We start from the raw sequence: 14,142 nt of genomic DNA on the forward strand, positions 1-14,142 counted from the left end.
GGAAAGCGTTTCATCTGATTGAGCCTGGTCGCGATGAAGAGCATCGGTAACTGAAGTGAATTGGGATTATGTGGAATCTTCTGCGCGTCGTAGACGACTTCTTACGTCTCTCTGCTATCGTTCTCTACATTTTCTTTTTTTGTTCGCGTACGCAACGTGCCTTCGTAACATCGTCGTCAACTTCCCTACTTGCGAAAGTGTGGACAATGCCCTGTCTTTACTTCATTAGCTCTCTTTGTTTTAGTGTAGAGGCGGGAAAGGAGGAGAGGGTTTAAGTTTGTTGCCGGTGGAACCAGGTGAGTAGTAGTCATTTAGAGAAAAGGGTTTGCCGGAATATATATATATATATATATATATATATATAAGCAAATTAGGCTCACAGTGGTAGAACTCCACTGCCGTTGAACAGGCGACAACGTTTGCCTGTTTTTGTAACCGCCTCTACAACTGGTGAGTGTCCCTCCCACTCCGACGGCCTGCATTTGATTGGGTAAACGCACCCAACGGCTATTGATACGAAGAAGGAAACGAAGGCAAAAGCGAAGAGAAAATAAAGAAAAACGATGTCACCATGGAAAAAGGAGGAGGAAGTGTGCGGAAAACCTACACAATATAATCTGCAAACCTGTGAATACAATTGGCGGTCACTTCCAGATACGCACTTTACATTTGAGGCTCAGAATAGGCGCCGAAGACACATCGGTATTCTTCCCGGGTTGCAAGGAACTGAGAAATACGAGGCCCGAAAGATTCCGCCGATGGAATCACCACGCGCTGATCCATCACCCCCCGTATGGGACGCCAGACCACCAGCGCTGCCGCTGCAACCGTTATCACAACCCACTCTCAACATTCTTCCATGGTCACATGAGGGTTTACGCCAAATGATTATGGCAAACAATATGGAAGCGCAGCACTCGTACCTGCGTGGAGTGTAGTGTAGTGGAAATTAGTAGGTGAAGAAGGGGGTCAATGATCCCCTACGTTAATGTATTGAAAATTGTCATGCTCAGAAGTACTATTACACAACTTTGACTATTTTTGGAAGACCGGAGCGGCTCCTCTATACACCTCTGGGGCAAGCGAGTGTGGTGCCGCCGGTGTGTTTCAAGTTTCTTTTTGTCGGTGTTTTGTTCTTTCTTCTTTTTCTTCTTTTTTCTTTTTTTGCTGCCGTTCACGTGGCAATCTTTTTAAATATGGAGTATGTGGGGCTTATGGAATGGCCAGGGTGTACCACCTAAAGAAATTACGTAATCATCTACCTTAGAATAAACGACGGGAAGACGAGTGCTGTGGCATGCTTAAAAGCCTCGAGTTCGTTCTTCTGCGCTCAAACATACACATACTCTGCGTAATTACATGCCATGGAAGCAGCATATGCCCTCAAGATGGTTTGGTGCTGGACCATGTGCTGTTGGATTTTGTTTTGGTTGTTATGTTTTTTTTTCTTTTTCTTTTTCTTTTGTTCCTCTCCTCTCCTCTTCGCCTTCCGTTTTGTTTTTAATTTTTCGTCCCTTGTATGCGGCTGCACGCTCCTTTAGTTAACAGTTTTCGTGTTGTCTCCTTGAGGCGTTTTACACAGATATTTCGTTTTTGTTCGTTTGTAATCATCTTATTCTCGCTGGTGAGCAACTTCCCGTGCTTTCAACGTGCATGAGTTTTTTTTTGTTTTCTTTTGTGTGTGTGGGGGGAGGGCGCTGTTTATGTGCAAAATAAATAAGTATCATGAGGGGATCTTTCTCTTACATTTTGGATGACTGGCATAATAAACACACGCGTGGCGCAATTGTTGCCAGTTGGAAGGACCGTGAATAAAATGTATTTTGCTTTTCTGTTGTCTTTTTTTTCTTTTTTTTTTAGTCTCTTTTATACCTAACTTGACGCCAGTTGTTACGCCAAATCTGTAACACGGAAACAAAAGAAATGTGTTTGTATGCGGTTTGGGTTTTCTTTTTTTCTTCTTTTTCTCTTTTTTTTGGAAAAAAAAATGAGGGACAAACTGTTCGGTGCAGGTAAGTTCAATAACCCTTTTGCTCGTGCAGTCACGTTGCCCTTCCCCTTTTTATTTTTACCTCCCTCAATTTCATTCATTTCTCTTCCGTTTGTTTCTTTTGCGTCCCACTCACATTTATTGTTTCACAAAAGGGAAGGAAGGAAGAGTTCCAACTCACTTTTTTTTTACGCTTAACTTTTAATCCCCACAACTACTAAATAATCCCGCCAAGATGCCCAAGAATATGGGAAAGGGCGGCAAGTCCTTTAAAGCCGGTAACGCGAAGGGAATCATGCAAAACCAAAAGCGTGAGATCGTTTTGGCTAACCCTGATGAAAATGAGGAATATGCGCAGGTGAAGAAACCTCTCGGTAATCTTCGACTTGAGCTGCAGTTAGCCGACGGTAGCAAAGTTATTGGTGTCATTCGAGGGGCGATGGTCCGCAAGGTTTGGATTGGTCAAGGTGATGTCGTGTTGGTTTCGAAGCGGGAGTTCAACGAAAATGATGTTGTTGATGTTATTCACCGTTACACGCCGCAGGAGGTGCGAAAACTTGTTAAGAAGGAAATTATCCCTCGTGACTTCCGCTCAGCAGACGAGCGCGACGCCAACAACGCCCACTCCGATTATGTGTTCGTGGCTGAGAATGACGAGGACGACGATGATGATGATGACGACGACGACGCCAAAGTCATCGACCGCCATAAGGTCGTCTTGGATGACCCGCTGGCAAACTTTGACGACCTCTGACAACCGTGGGGAAGGAGGGGAAGAAAAGAAAAAGAAAAAAAAGAAGTAATAAAAACAACAAAAAAAAAAGAAAAGAGAAATGTGACTATTTGTGAGCTCCCTCTCTCTCTCTTGGGCGATGACGGTGCCATCAGTTAGGCGCGCTATACAAGAGTGCATATTTTGAGCTTCTCTCTACTTGCTCACACTATACGACTTCACTTCAGCAAACTGCTTCTCACATCTCCCTCTTTTTTTTTATATTTCTTTCAAACCTCGCCATTCGGCGCCACTCCAATATGTGGGTAGTTTTCAGCATAGGTTTTTTTGTTAACCGTAAAATAGATTAAACAAGGGAAGGTGTGGAATAAAAGATGCAAGTGCGAATGGAGGAGAGGGGATGAGATTCGATACATGTGGATATCAGACGCTTGAAGAGTAAGTGGACCGTAACTAAGCAACGACAGTAGTTAAAAGTAGCTAATCAAGTATCCCCAAATACTGCAAAATAATAATAGTATAATAATAATAATAATGTGTGCTCCTCTGTGTTTACATGTTAGAAGTGTATGAAGTCGAGATGCGCTGGTATGTGACATTCATCTATCGATGGTAGCACTTGCCTTTCACGTACATTATCACAAACTTCCCCCTGTTAATTACCTTTCGTTGTTTTTGTTTTTTTTTTGTTTTTCTCCTGCGCATGATTGTATTACCTCATGTAACCACGCTGGTTCTTCTCGTGTCGTTGTTATGTTGGTCGTAAGTCTTTGATGATGATGTCAAATGTCTTTGGTACACAAACACGCAGGGAACCGCAACGCTCTGTTGGGCAATTCCATCTTACAGACAGTGGAAATACTAAGTCGCCACAGTCACTCACTTTGAGTTGTTAATCACCGCTATTGAAACTACATGATATTTCGCAAAAAGAATGAGTGTAGCACGTGCCTTCATTTCCCGTGGAGATAGGAGTCGGACATTCCACTCAATGAGGGCCTTGAAGGGTTAGGGTTATGGGAGCGTTAAGGCTTGTTTTTGAAATATTATTAACCTGTCACGCACTACTGAGCCAGCGTGTGTACTCGCATAACATACATATATATATATATATATTAATTATTTGTTCAGCCCTAGTTACTTGTCGTCCACATGCTTTCCCTCCCCATCCTACCCAAGAGCAGCTAACTGCCGTGGGTGGAATTGGTGAGTACCGTCAAACTATTTGGTGTAATATTTCGTCTACATACCTGAGTATCCACGCTCTCCTTTTTTTTTTTTTTGGTTGCGCTCTCACGACAATGCAAATGCGCATCAAAAATAATAATAATAATAATAACGTGACAGACAATACCGGTACTGTTTCGCCAACGTGATGACCACAGCCGGTCAGTCTGATGCATTTACACGAGTATCATTACATAGTGTAACCGCGCTCGGTAAGTGCCCTGCGCCATTTAGTGACCCAATCGCCGTGAAGGTCGTGCTCGAGGTATTTGGCTGCCCACCAAAGCACTCGATAGATGTAAAATTCACGTGGAAGCCAATATGGGACTTTCCAGTGGATCAAGTGCTTGATGAATTTGAGGTTGGCCCACTCGCCACTGTTGGAAAGCACGAATTAGTGTTACACAGTGATCCTCCGGATGTTGCGAAAATACCGGATCCCACAGGGCCCACGGCACTCACAATCGCTTTTACCTATAGGGGAAAACAATTCCTGCACATTGGTTACAACGCGGTTGTACTTTGTGAAGGAGAAATGCCTGATGTGTTTGAGGATGCGGCGATGTTGAGCCGACAGCTGACGCAATGCTTCAAAAAGGAGACCACCATCGCGTGGGATGAGGACCACGAAGATGTGGAGGAGAAAACAGTTATTAACGGTAAAGATAATGATATTAGCGATGTTAAGGAAAAAGATCACAATGGCCACGCGGCATATGATGACGAAGCCAAGGTACCCGAAGGGGTTTCCCCAACGAAAAAAAAAGCTAGGTGTGAAGGGAGCCTGTCACAAGAAGGAGAGAAAGAAAAGCACCACCGTTAAATCGTTGTTTTGAAACAATGCAATGTTCTGGTTCTTTTCTTTTGTTTTTTTTTCTTAATTCCATCCGAGTGCTGGTCGTTGAGTATTTGTTTTCCTGGGGTTGGGCGTGAGAGTTTCAAGTAGATAGCGCCGCTAATGTTGGATGTTTTTCTTTTTTCCCCCCCCCCCCTCCATCTTTCCCTTTCGCCTTTTATCACTAAACCCCACCCCCTCCCTGCACACGTTCGGTGGAAACGACGTTTCTTTCGACGAAGAGAGCCCTCGACGATGTTGATGGTTGTCGGACCTGATGATTCCACATTGTTTGAGTGCGAAAAATTTAGTGATAACGATAGCGTGAATATGTCACACCAACTGACTCTTTATGCCTCAATGGACCTTCTCGACGATGCCTTGTGGAAAACAGGCGACTTTTTTCTTCCCTCCATCGACAAACCGCTGGATGGAAAGTACTCCGTTTCCGCATATGTTGGCTTGGCGCCGATTAAACTGCTGCTCATGAAAGAACACGAGTCCGACAAGGAGACACGACTATTCCTTAGCGAAGCCTACGGATTGTGTGTGCGATATCTGATGAATCCCTTTTCATCCCTCAAGACACCTGTCCGTGCAGTTCTTGCGGAGAACCTTAGACGTTTATACCAACGCTTCTCCCCCTGTTAGTCCACGCTCAGCGATGTGAGCACAAAATGGCGTAGAGGTGCTGGAGGAATTTTGGGAAGGCCTTTCATCCGCGTGCACATGAACTTATTGCCGAGCTAAAGGTGTTAGTTATGTTGAAACGACTGGTACAGCCACGAATAGCAGAGACTCTGTGGAAAGTTTCTATACTTCAACCTCTGTACTGGAAAAAAAAAAATCTTTAAAAAAAAACTCCCTCGGCATTGGGGGTGGTGCAGCTTCCGCCTCACATCAGCTCTGTTCCCAGTTACATCGCTTTCGTTACTGGCGAGATTTTTTATTTTCTAAGAAAGAATCCTTTATTCATCCTGATACCTCACGCCGCGCGTTAACGCCAGTTGCTTGAAGTCGTTTGACGACTCGCCACTTCGTTGGAGAATAGCTCCACACTAAATGTGAAACGACTGTTGTCATTGTTTTTCGCCCTCAACTTGTTCCTCATGCCTCCCCGTTCATTCACTTCCTCCTGATATCATCTTTTATAAATTACAGAGGCCCTTCTGGTTGTAGTGCAGAGGGCAATATGCTTCCCGTGTCCTGCGCGCTCACTGCCTTCGTGTTCACATACGTGTCGGCGCTGGATGCGATGGTCGCAACCTCGCAACTCACTGGAGGTCAGCACCGGAGGGAAGTTGTTAAGAGCAACTGCACCAAAGCGCTAAAGTTGTCTCAGCTCAGCAAAAGCGCGGTTGCGTTAAGCGGCAAAGCTTCAGCGCTTGCATCAGCTGCGAATGAGGTGTGGACAAGAACCGATGCCATGAAACAAAGTGGCGAGGAAACCCTTCAGGATGCTAATGATAACGCACAAATCATAGCCCAACACAACGTCGGCGGTCGAGGGGGTGGAGAACGCGCATATGCCGCTTTTCTTCGTGTGGATGCGGCTTTTGAGGAACTTCGAGGTGCCGTGAAGAATGTGTGGCTGCTCAAACAAAAAACGGTGAAGCATGCCTTAGCAGCGGAACAAAAGGCGAACGTGACACAAGAAAGAGCTCATGCCTCACTGTCAACTGCCTTGTCACATATAAAAGCAACCACCACAGGTGGAGCAGATCCAGAGGAGGGCCAGCTCGCGAATAATTGCTTGAAGGAAGTCGATCTGCTTCTTTCCAAAAATACAACGACGGTAATTTCGGCATCTGAATTCGAAGCCGATAAAATTTTTAAAAATTGCTACCCAGAAGTAGTAAATGCTTTCTTGGAGACTGAGGGGTTACTGAATAATGCCACTGAGGCGAAAGAACGGCTTGACGCAGCCGAAAATGAGGCTCGCGTGAAGGCAAAGAAAGTACGGGACGCAGCACGGGACGCAGAGGCGTTGGCTGCGGGGGGAAACAAATCATCGAACGAATGTAACCTTGTCTGGAGGTTGGGGTTTATGTTGTTTGTGGTGGTTTGTTTCACAACACTGGGATTAGAGTCAGAGGAAACCGCCTGAAGGAGGCGCATAACGCAATTGTGTGTCGCGGGGGGAAAAAAAGGCCCTTCATATATACGTTTCTTGTTGTTTTTGGTCGTCTTTCTGCTTTCAGTTTATCTGAAAGAGGATCTGAAATATCCACGGGAGAGTGGCAATGTGCGCGAGAACTGCGCATATCATCGTTATAGCTGCCGCTGGTTATGTTTGTCATCGGTGCTTTTTGTTTTTTTTTTCTCTCCTCCCTTGGCTCCCTTTCCTGAGAGCATAGCATTTTGATAATGGTACAACAACGGAGGTGGACGCAGTTTCGTTCTGCTATCGTCGTCAGATGCGTGCTCTAAATAAGTCACTTTTTTTTTTAAAAAAAAAAAACACGAGTCTCTTATGAGTCGTTCTCGCTTCAGGCTTTCCTCTCCTTGAACTTTCTTCTCCGGTTTCTTCTCCTGCTTTTTCTGCATTCATAGACGGATCTCCACACCGAGGTATCAAATGGCCAATCGCTGCGGAAAGGTTGTGCTGGTGATAATTCCTTGGGCATCAGCGTTTGCACTTTATCCCCTACCGTATGCGGTGCATTTGGCCTCGCCGGCCGGGCAGTTATGGTCATGTTCGCCTGCGTTCTCCATATCAGCATTGCTGCCTCCCACTGACGGTTCTCCGGGGCTGCCGCACGACAAACCGCCTTCGACCATTTCATTTATATCATCGCCCGCCGCCCCCCTCCTCACACATATTTGGCAGTTCCGATTCAGATGAGACGCTACACACATCCAATCACCAAGTCCTCCCCCTTTCCTTTCAATGGTTTTCTTTGATGCCTTCCTCCCGTCTTCTTGTCCAGGCGCATCGGTCCACTTGGGGGCTTTGTGTGGGACGATGTTGCGGTGCAAATACGGCGTCACCCCAACAGCTTTCTTTCCGGGGTGTCGTGGGTTGTTTCGGCAACCTGAGCTCCCTTATCCTGCTCAGCGGAGTCGGCGGCACGCAGCACCGCCTGAGACCCCAAGCCGATACGAAGTTATATCTGGCGCGAGCCCGTCACCCACCCACCCACACACACGCACACGCAAACACACAGACAGAAATTATGGATTCGGCAGAGTCCTGGCGTGGGCCTTGGTTCGCGCCACCGTCGCTACAGTTCCCACTGCTCGCTAGCACTAATGATAGGCGCCGCCCGTTTCCGTTTGGGTTCAGGAGCTCCTTCTCCGATGGCATCACTATGGTTGGATCCCGTTTCGTTATTCGCGCGTCCTTGCGAATAACGAAACTTGCACGACGCTGCCTTCGGCCCCATCCGAGAGGGCGGGCAAAGCGGGGCACACATCCGCGTGCGTTCACCCCACCCCCTCCACCGCAGGCTGGTTTTCCTTGATCCGCTCGCCTTGTCGGTCTCGGTGCTTTCTCCCCCTGCCGCCTCTTCCATTCCATGCCGAAAACGAGAAACCGCGCGGGGGTTGGGTCACATTGTCATTTGGTGTCTCCCCAAGGGTTTCCGACGCCCCAACAAATACCCACCGGTGAGGTCCCCGCGGTTCCCCCTTCCTTTTCCGTCCCATCCCACCCCTTCGCGTTTCCCGTTATATCCGGCCCCGCCTCACACATCTCTTCGGCCCGACGTGCTCGCGTAACGTCGATATCGGGCGGTGTACGGGCGAATGGCTTCAAAGCATTCTTTTAGAGCTCTTCCTGCGCCCGAGTCATTTGACTTATGGTCGCCCTTTGTCGAGGGAAGGTCAAGTTAGACTAGGGACATACCGCCGGATCGCGGACCCTCTCTGCCCTGGTCGCGGGTATTGGCAGAGGCGGCCAACCCGTTGGCCAATCATTGCTTGATATTGCTTCCCTGTTTCTGCCCCTTCGTTATGGCAACAGCACAATGTGTATTCGACATAGCGGTGGCTGAGGGGGAGGAGGGTTGTTCTACGGGGTCACCCGCGTCCCTGGGCGGCGCCACTGCGGGTCGAAAAAGAGCAATTTCCTCCGACCGAGCGCGCTGCGTCCTCTTTGGCGCAGACCGAACGCCATTGAGAGGATTGGTTCTCTGCGTGTTGAACTCCAATCCCACATTGAAACCGATGTATTCCCCATGGCGTTTCTGCCCCGTGACGTCCGAAAAATCGTCCACGGTGAAGACCGCTTTCGGCTATGGGAAAAGGTTTCCCTTGCCTGATATTTTGTCCTTCATTCCTTTCCATACCGCACTGACCAAACACAAGTTGTCCCGAAACGATCGCATTTCTTTTGAAAAGTGTAACGCCTTCCCTCGTAGTAGGCGAGTGATTTCATCCCCTCTCCGGGTTCGAAGGGTCTTAAGGCTTCTCGGGGGCCGCAAAGACCCCGCGAAATACAACCGCCGAAGATTTTTCTGGGCAGCTCGGGCACTTTTTTTTTCGTAGCGGCGCGTTCCACCCCTTCGCCATTCCCATACGTACTGCCTCCGCCATGTGGTTCCAAACCAAGCCTGTGTCTTACCATTCTCTCGATCACGCCCCCGTACGCTGTTCGCTTCGACGCACCGCCAGGGATGGGGAACCGAACGCCCGGAGCTCCTTTTTTGTGCGAAAGGTCAATGCTTTAAGGCTTCCGCATCACCACACCGCGGTCCGCAGGGGCAAGCCAGCCCCTCCCTCGCCGATATTTACGAAACCGCTGATTTCATACAAAAGCACCATCACAAGCGATCGACGACCCGGGGAAGTTCCGACAACGGTGTTACGCCATCACCGTCGCGCCGTCGAAGTGCGCCGTCGGCGGCACCACAGGAAGAAACCGCCACCGAGGGGTTCGTTTCAGTCGAGCGACGGTGATGGCATAACACCGTTGTCGGATATTTCTTCCCCAAAGCCATTCAAAGGCATGTGGCACAGAGGCCCAAAACCAAAACATTTCCCCCCTACAAACACAACATATTGGCATTTTAAAAATTCCCCAGACCTCCCTGCGCATGTGGATTCGTAGAAGGTTGCCGCGCAGCGAGGGGGAGGGCGCTGCAGCCCTCTTGAGGGCCACCAGTGCTTCAAAAAAGTCCGCAGGGAAGAAAAAGGGTCGCGAGGCGTTAGGAAGACGCTTTGCGGACAACACGGCATTGGCACCGTGCGGCACCTCCTTCCAAGCGAACCTCTCCGCTCGCCCGCCAGAGCTCAGGTGCTCGGTCCCCACAGCACCTTCAACGCCGCGGACTGCCCGGCGTGTGTCGCGCTCGCTTCCCAAGCGCGCAAAATCGCGCAAACACGTCGAGCCCTCCAACCATCGAAATTCGATGATGTGACATGTATCCTTCTCCATTTCTTCCCAAGACCCCGTTCCAGCCCACGTCTCCAATGAGACTCTGACCATATGGGGCAGAAGGGCGGGCCGGGGCGGAAATGCAAGAGGAGGGGGCTTGATGTCGCTTCCATCAAAAAAGAGGGGGGAGTCATCGCGTGGCACCCGCGCTCCGTGATGTGCTTTGTTGTGGCGGTTGGATCGTACTTGGAGCTACGTTCTTTGCTCCTGGAAGGGTGCATTGGGGCGGCGATCGCATGGCGGAGTCAGCCCGTCCCACTTTGTAGACGTGGTGCAGCCGTAATACGGGGTGCGTTTCTGCACCCGAGGGAGACCGGTTTATATGAGGAGGTGCGGGCGGGAATGTGGTCGTGAAGTAGGTAGCCTGCAGCCGCGCCCCATCCTTTTTGCTCTCTTTTTTTCTTTAAGGGGAAAAAGAGGACCAATGAAATGGGGGTTGCGGTTGTTGAGAAGAGAAGGGGAGGGGTTCTGTGCCGTACTATTTCAAATAGCAACCCCCAACACCTTTCAGTTATTTTTCTCAACCCGTGACAGACACCAGCAGATGCCACACTAAATTTAGTGATTCAACGCTCTCGACTTTCGTGCCTCTGCGGCCTCAATGAACTTATTAAGTTAAACTTACTGGTGATGACTTTCAACCGTTAACGCAACGAGTCTTCTGACTACGCAGCGGCGTTGTTTTTCAAATAAATCCCTGCGTGCTGTAGCTGAATGTGTTCAAGGGCCGCCGTTTGCCTCGGTGAGGCTCTTTTTTGATAAGGTTTGCACATGCAATGTTTTACGTGCCGTCGGAAAAAGTTGCTGACCCAGCGAGTATATATTTACGTAATATTCCGCTGTGTGTCTTGGCTTTGGAAACTCCGGTGATTCAAACAAACGTGAGTACATGCGTCGATTGTGTTGGGTGTGTGTATGCATTTGGTACTTAGCCTCTGCGTTTCTTCAGTATGGACAAATGAAAACTTACCTCCGCGGCCTGCCACACGGTCGCGGGGAAAGGCGAATATTCGCGATCGATGTCGCTGATGTGCACAGTTTTTGCACTGGTGTATAGTGAATTCAGTGCGCCGTGTTTCTGATTCAAAATTTGTAGGGGACGAACCGCATCGCTACCACTGGATTTGAAATGTCATGGGTGAAGTTTTAGAGATAGAAGTGTTAAACTTTTTTCTCCATTGGGAGGCACGTAGATGTGTGTCGGGAAGATCGGGGGAAGGGGAGTACGTGAGGTTAATGTCAGTGATCTGGTGGGTGGTCTTGGTGATGCGGAAGCTGCAAGCATCCCACACGAGATATGCATATACCTGACGAACTCACAAGAAAGCGAATGAAAAGAATTAGTCTTGAGCCTCCGCGGTGGTCTCGCGGGTGCATCACCAATGAGGAGGAAGCAATGCATCCACGGAAGGGATTTACTTGAGTAATCTGGAAAACCCCCCGATGTGCATTAAAAACTTATCGGTCTTATGAAAATGTATGGTTTGTATCTGTGGTTTCTCCCGGTATTTCCACTTAAATGCTACGGAAGCTACGGAGCAGCAGCGTAGTTACATCTTAATAGCTGACATAAGAGCTAAACCCCAAACACGGTGTGATCCCAGGGTGGAACGTTACTACTCTTTAAGGTATGAACGAGAAGAAAATGACATTTCACACAGCAGCTCTTCCCACCGAGTTGAAACGCCATTGCCGTTATCTTCTTAAATTTACTTTTTTGTTTTTTCTTCGGCATACACGATGTGGAATATCAGGAAAAAAGTGTGTATTTCTTTTATTTTTTTTTGTTCGGAATGCGTGGTGTGGGTGTGGGTACTAAGGGACGTTGTACGGTACGACTGTGGATGTTGACGAACGGTCTTTACGCATATGTTGTCATCGTTTGAATATTTCCTGACTCTTTGTTTGGTGTTCCTCCCTTTCCATAGCTATGAATAAGGTGTGCTGAAGAGAAGGTATTTCTCTTTACGGGGCAATCGGCGTACTGTAACAACCGCAGTCCCATAATCAGGGAGGCTTCGTTTTACATGGGAGTGTTAGAGCAGTAAAAAAGAATATATCGTATGGAGTCCCTCTCTACTATCGATTTTTTTCTTTAACTTCTATAACTTTGATTTTTTTTTTTCGTCACCGAGAACTGCGGTGGAAGGTGGGAAATACGAAGTGAAAGAGGCAGCTCGTTGCGGGGTGCGTTTCTAGTTTTTGTTTTATTTTCTACGCAAATAACACTCCGACTGTTTGTTCATTTATCTTTTAGTGAGCTGTTGCATGCGAAACAGGCTCCGGTAACGAAATGTGATGGTACCCGGTCACGTGCTAAAAAAAAAAAAGATAATTTTTACGTTGTACCTGCCATTTCTTCCTAGCCTCTTCACTGTGTTTTCCAGTGCACTTAGAAATGGACAAAGCAAGGCCGTTTGAGTATGTTTACAGGCTGACTGCGAATACGATAGAGGAGTTGAGTTACGGTGAAGCTGTATATGATCGACAGGTGCTTCTGAATGAGTCTTGGCGTTCCTATGCCACGCGGAAAGGCCGACTTGATGAGCTAGAGAGAGAACGTGTCAAGTGGATCACGCGAACATGGGAAGAAGAAGAAGAAGTTAGGGTCCGACAACGCGAGGTACTTGATAGAGCAGAAGCCGAAGGTGAGAAGGAAATTGCCAGAAGGGAGGAAAAATTGAGGCAAAGGAAGCAGCAGTCAAATAAAATGGTTGAACATCTAATGGCGCATGAGGAGCGGCTGCACTCTAGTAGGATACCTTGCCGTCATAACCTGTTCGTTGACTTTGACGACTTTCAGCAACTGAAGTTCAATCTAGAGAGAAGTGTTGTCTCTACAGCGGAGAATTTTTTGAGAGTTATTTCTTGTATTGGTGAAGAGGGTTTGTTTGAGGGGTTGCTTATAATGGGAGAATATGACAATCTATATCATTCTATGAGGTTGGCCGATAGACTACGGCGGGAGGAAGAAGAGCGTCGAAGACTAGAGGAAGAGAGATTGCGCGCAATCGAAGAGCAGAAAAGACTTGAAGAAATGCGCCAGAGGGAACTTGAAGAGGCTGAGCGGTTGAGAAAGGAGGCAATGGATCAAGCCAAACTGATTGAGCGGAAACGACGCGAAGAGGAACGTCGTGCAAGAGCAAGGGCAACCAGGGAAAAGTCAAAACAACGAGCTTCGCATGAGAACCAGGCGCAGGAGGTATCCCTAGAGCAGACGGCGACCATCACCGATGCTCCGAGATTAGCTGAAAATTCTTTGATCGACGAAGTCAAGCCTGTTGGAGAGTGCAATGATTCTCGAATACCCGAAGGAGAAAACATAACAGAGATGATCAGCAGTGGGTGTTCCATGTTAACAGCAGCTGGTGACGTTTGCTGTGTTTTAAGTGTTGACAAAGAGCTGATGAAGTCAACATGTGTTTGCCAGAATGGCATTTGGGGAGAAGCGGCTATTGAGGGTAGCGTATCAAATATGTTGGGCTGGGAAGTTGGTGATGAGACGTCGTTGATTTTTGCGTCTGAGAAACTTTACAGGCCCTTTCCCGACTCCCTTGATGATTATTGTCTTCTGTGTGTGGAAGAACTCCGTGGCAGTGATTTCGGAAATTTCTGTACCTCACTTGATTCATCTTCATCACTCAATGAATCGCTGATTATGCTTCCCCTCCAAACCCCGGACTCTGAGGTGCCTCGCTACGTTTTCGTCATTTGCCGACAAAGCGGTGATTTGTTCGATCGGAAAGAACTAGAGACAGCTGCCAAAATAGTCTGGGAGCTCGGTAAGGCGATCCCTTCCCCTCACGGAGGTAGCTGAGCGACTTTTCCTCTTTTTTTTTACTATGCAGTGGTGAAGCATCCTTTTAACTTGCTGTTTTAATATGTAACTGCTATTGTTTGACAGAATGTTCGTTGGAAAGCTTCAATTGTGATCTGAGCGATTTTCTTTTTTTAAAAAAAAAGAGGGCTTCTTCATTGGT

The 14,142-nt window shown here is 47.9% G+C and overlaps 8 protein-coding genes across 8 annotated transcripts; all 8 read left to right on the forward strand.

Moving 5' to 3' along the window:
* Positions 1–563: 563 nt before the first annotated feature.
* Positions 564–938, forward strand: TbgDal_VIII5870 (hypothetical protein, conserved; the record flags this gene model as incomplete). Its single annotated transcript, XM_011777623.1, has 1 exon — positions 564–938. One exon carries the CDS (start codon positions 564–566, stop codon positions 936–938), a length of 375 nt encoding a protein of 124 aa, XP_011775925.1.
* A 1,287-nt stretch (positions 939–2,225) lies between these two features.
* On the forward strand, positions 2,226–2,744 carry TbgDal_VIII5880 (eukaryotic translation initiation factor 1A,putative; the record flags this gene model as incomplete). Its single annotated transcript, XM_011777624.1, has 1 exon — positions 2,226–2,744. The coding sequence occupies one exon, from the start codon at positions 2,226–2,228 to the stop codon at positions 2,742–2,744; it is 519 nt and encodes a 172-aa protein (XP_011775926.1).
* A 1,354-nt stretch (positions 2,745–4,098) lies between these two features.
* Positions 4,099–4,773, forward strand: TbgDal_VIII5890 (hypothetical protein, conserved; the record flags this gene model as incomplete). Its single annotated transcript, XM_011777625.1, has 1 exon — positions 4,099–4,773. One exon carries the CDS (start codon positions 4,099–4,101, stop codon positions 4,771–4,773), a length of 675 nt encoding a protein of 224 aa, XP_011775927.1.
* A 135-nt stretch (positions 4,774–4,908) lies between these two features.
* On the forward strand, positions 4,909–5,436 carry TbgDal_VIII5900 (hypothetical protein, conserved; the record flags this gene model as incomplete). Its single annotated transcript, XM_011777626.1, has 1 exon — positions 4,909–5,436. The coding sequence occupies one exon, from the start codon at positions 4,909–4,911 to the stop codon at positions 5,434–5,436; it is 528 nt and encodes a 175-aa protein (XP_011775928.1).
* A 541-nt stretch (positions 5,437–5,977) lies between these two features.
* On the forward strand, positions 5,978–6,892 carry TbgDal_VIII5910 (T. brucei spp.-specific protein; the record flags this gene model as incomplete). Its single annotated transcript, XM_011777627.1, has 1 exon — positions 5,978–6,892. The coding sequence occupies one exon, from the start codon at positions 5,978–5,980 to the stop codon at positions 6,890–6,892; it is 915 nt and encodes a 304-aa protein (XP_011775929.1).
* Positions 6,893–7,439: 547 nt separating this feature from the next.
* TbgDal_VIII5920 (T. brucei spp.-specific protein) lies at positions 7,440–8,249 on the forward strand (the record flags this gene model as incomplete). Its single annotated transcript, XM_011777628.1, has 1 exon — positions 7,440–8,249. One exon carries the CDS (start codon positions 7,440–7,442, stop codon positions 8,247–8,249), a length of 810 nt encoding a protein of 269 aa, XP_011775930.1.
* Positions 8,250–9,319: 1,070 nt separating this feature from the next.
* TbgDal_VIII5930 (T. brucei spp.-specific protein) lies at positions 9,320–9,835 on the forward strand (the record flags this gene model as incomplete). The annotated part of the gene is made up of 1 exon (XM_011777629.1): positions 9,320–9,835. The coding sequence occupies one exon, from the start codon at positions 9,320–9,322 to the stop codon at positions 9,833–9,835; it is 516 nt and encodes a 171-aa protein (XP_011775931.1).
* A 2,725-nt stretch (positions 9,836–12,560) lies between these two features.
* Positions 12,561–13,979, forward strand: TbgDal_VIII5940 (hypothetical protein, conserved; the record flags this gene model as incomplete). The annotated part of the gene is made up of 1 exon (XM_011777630.1): positions 12,561–13,979. One exon carries the CDS (start codon positions 12,561–12,563, stop codon positions 13,977–13,979), a length of 1,419 nt encoding a protein of 472 aa, XP_011775932.1.
* Positions 13,980–14,142: the final 163 nt, after the last annotated feature.

The sequence above is a fragment of the Trypanosoma brucei genome, chromosome 8, assembly GCF_000210295.1.
Source record: "Trypanosoma brucei gambiense DAL972 chromosome 8, complete sequence".
NCBI classification, from domain to species: Eukaryota; Euglenozoa; class Kinetoplastea; order Trypanosomatida; family Trypanosomatidae; genus Trypanosoma; species Trypanosoma brucei.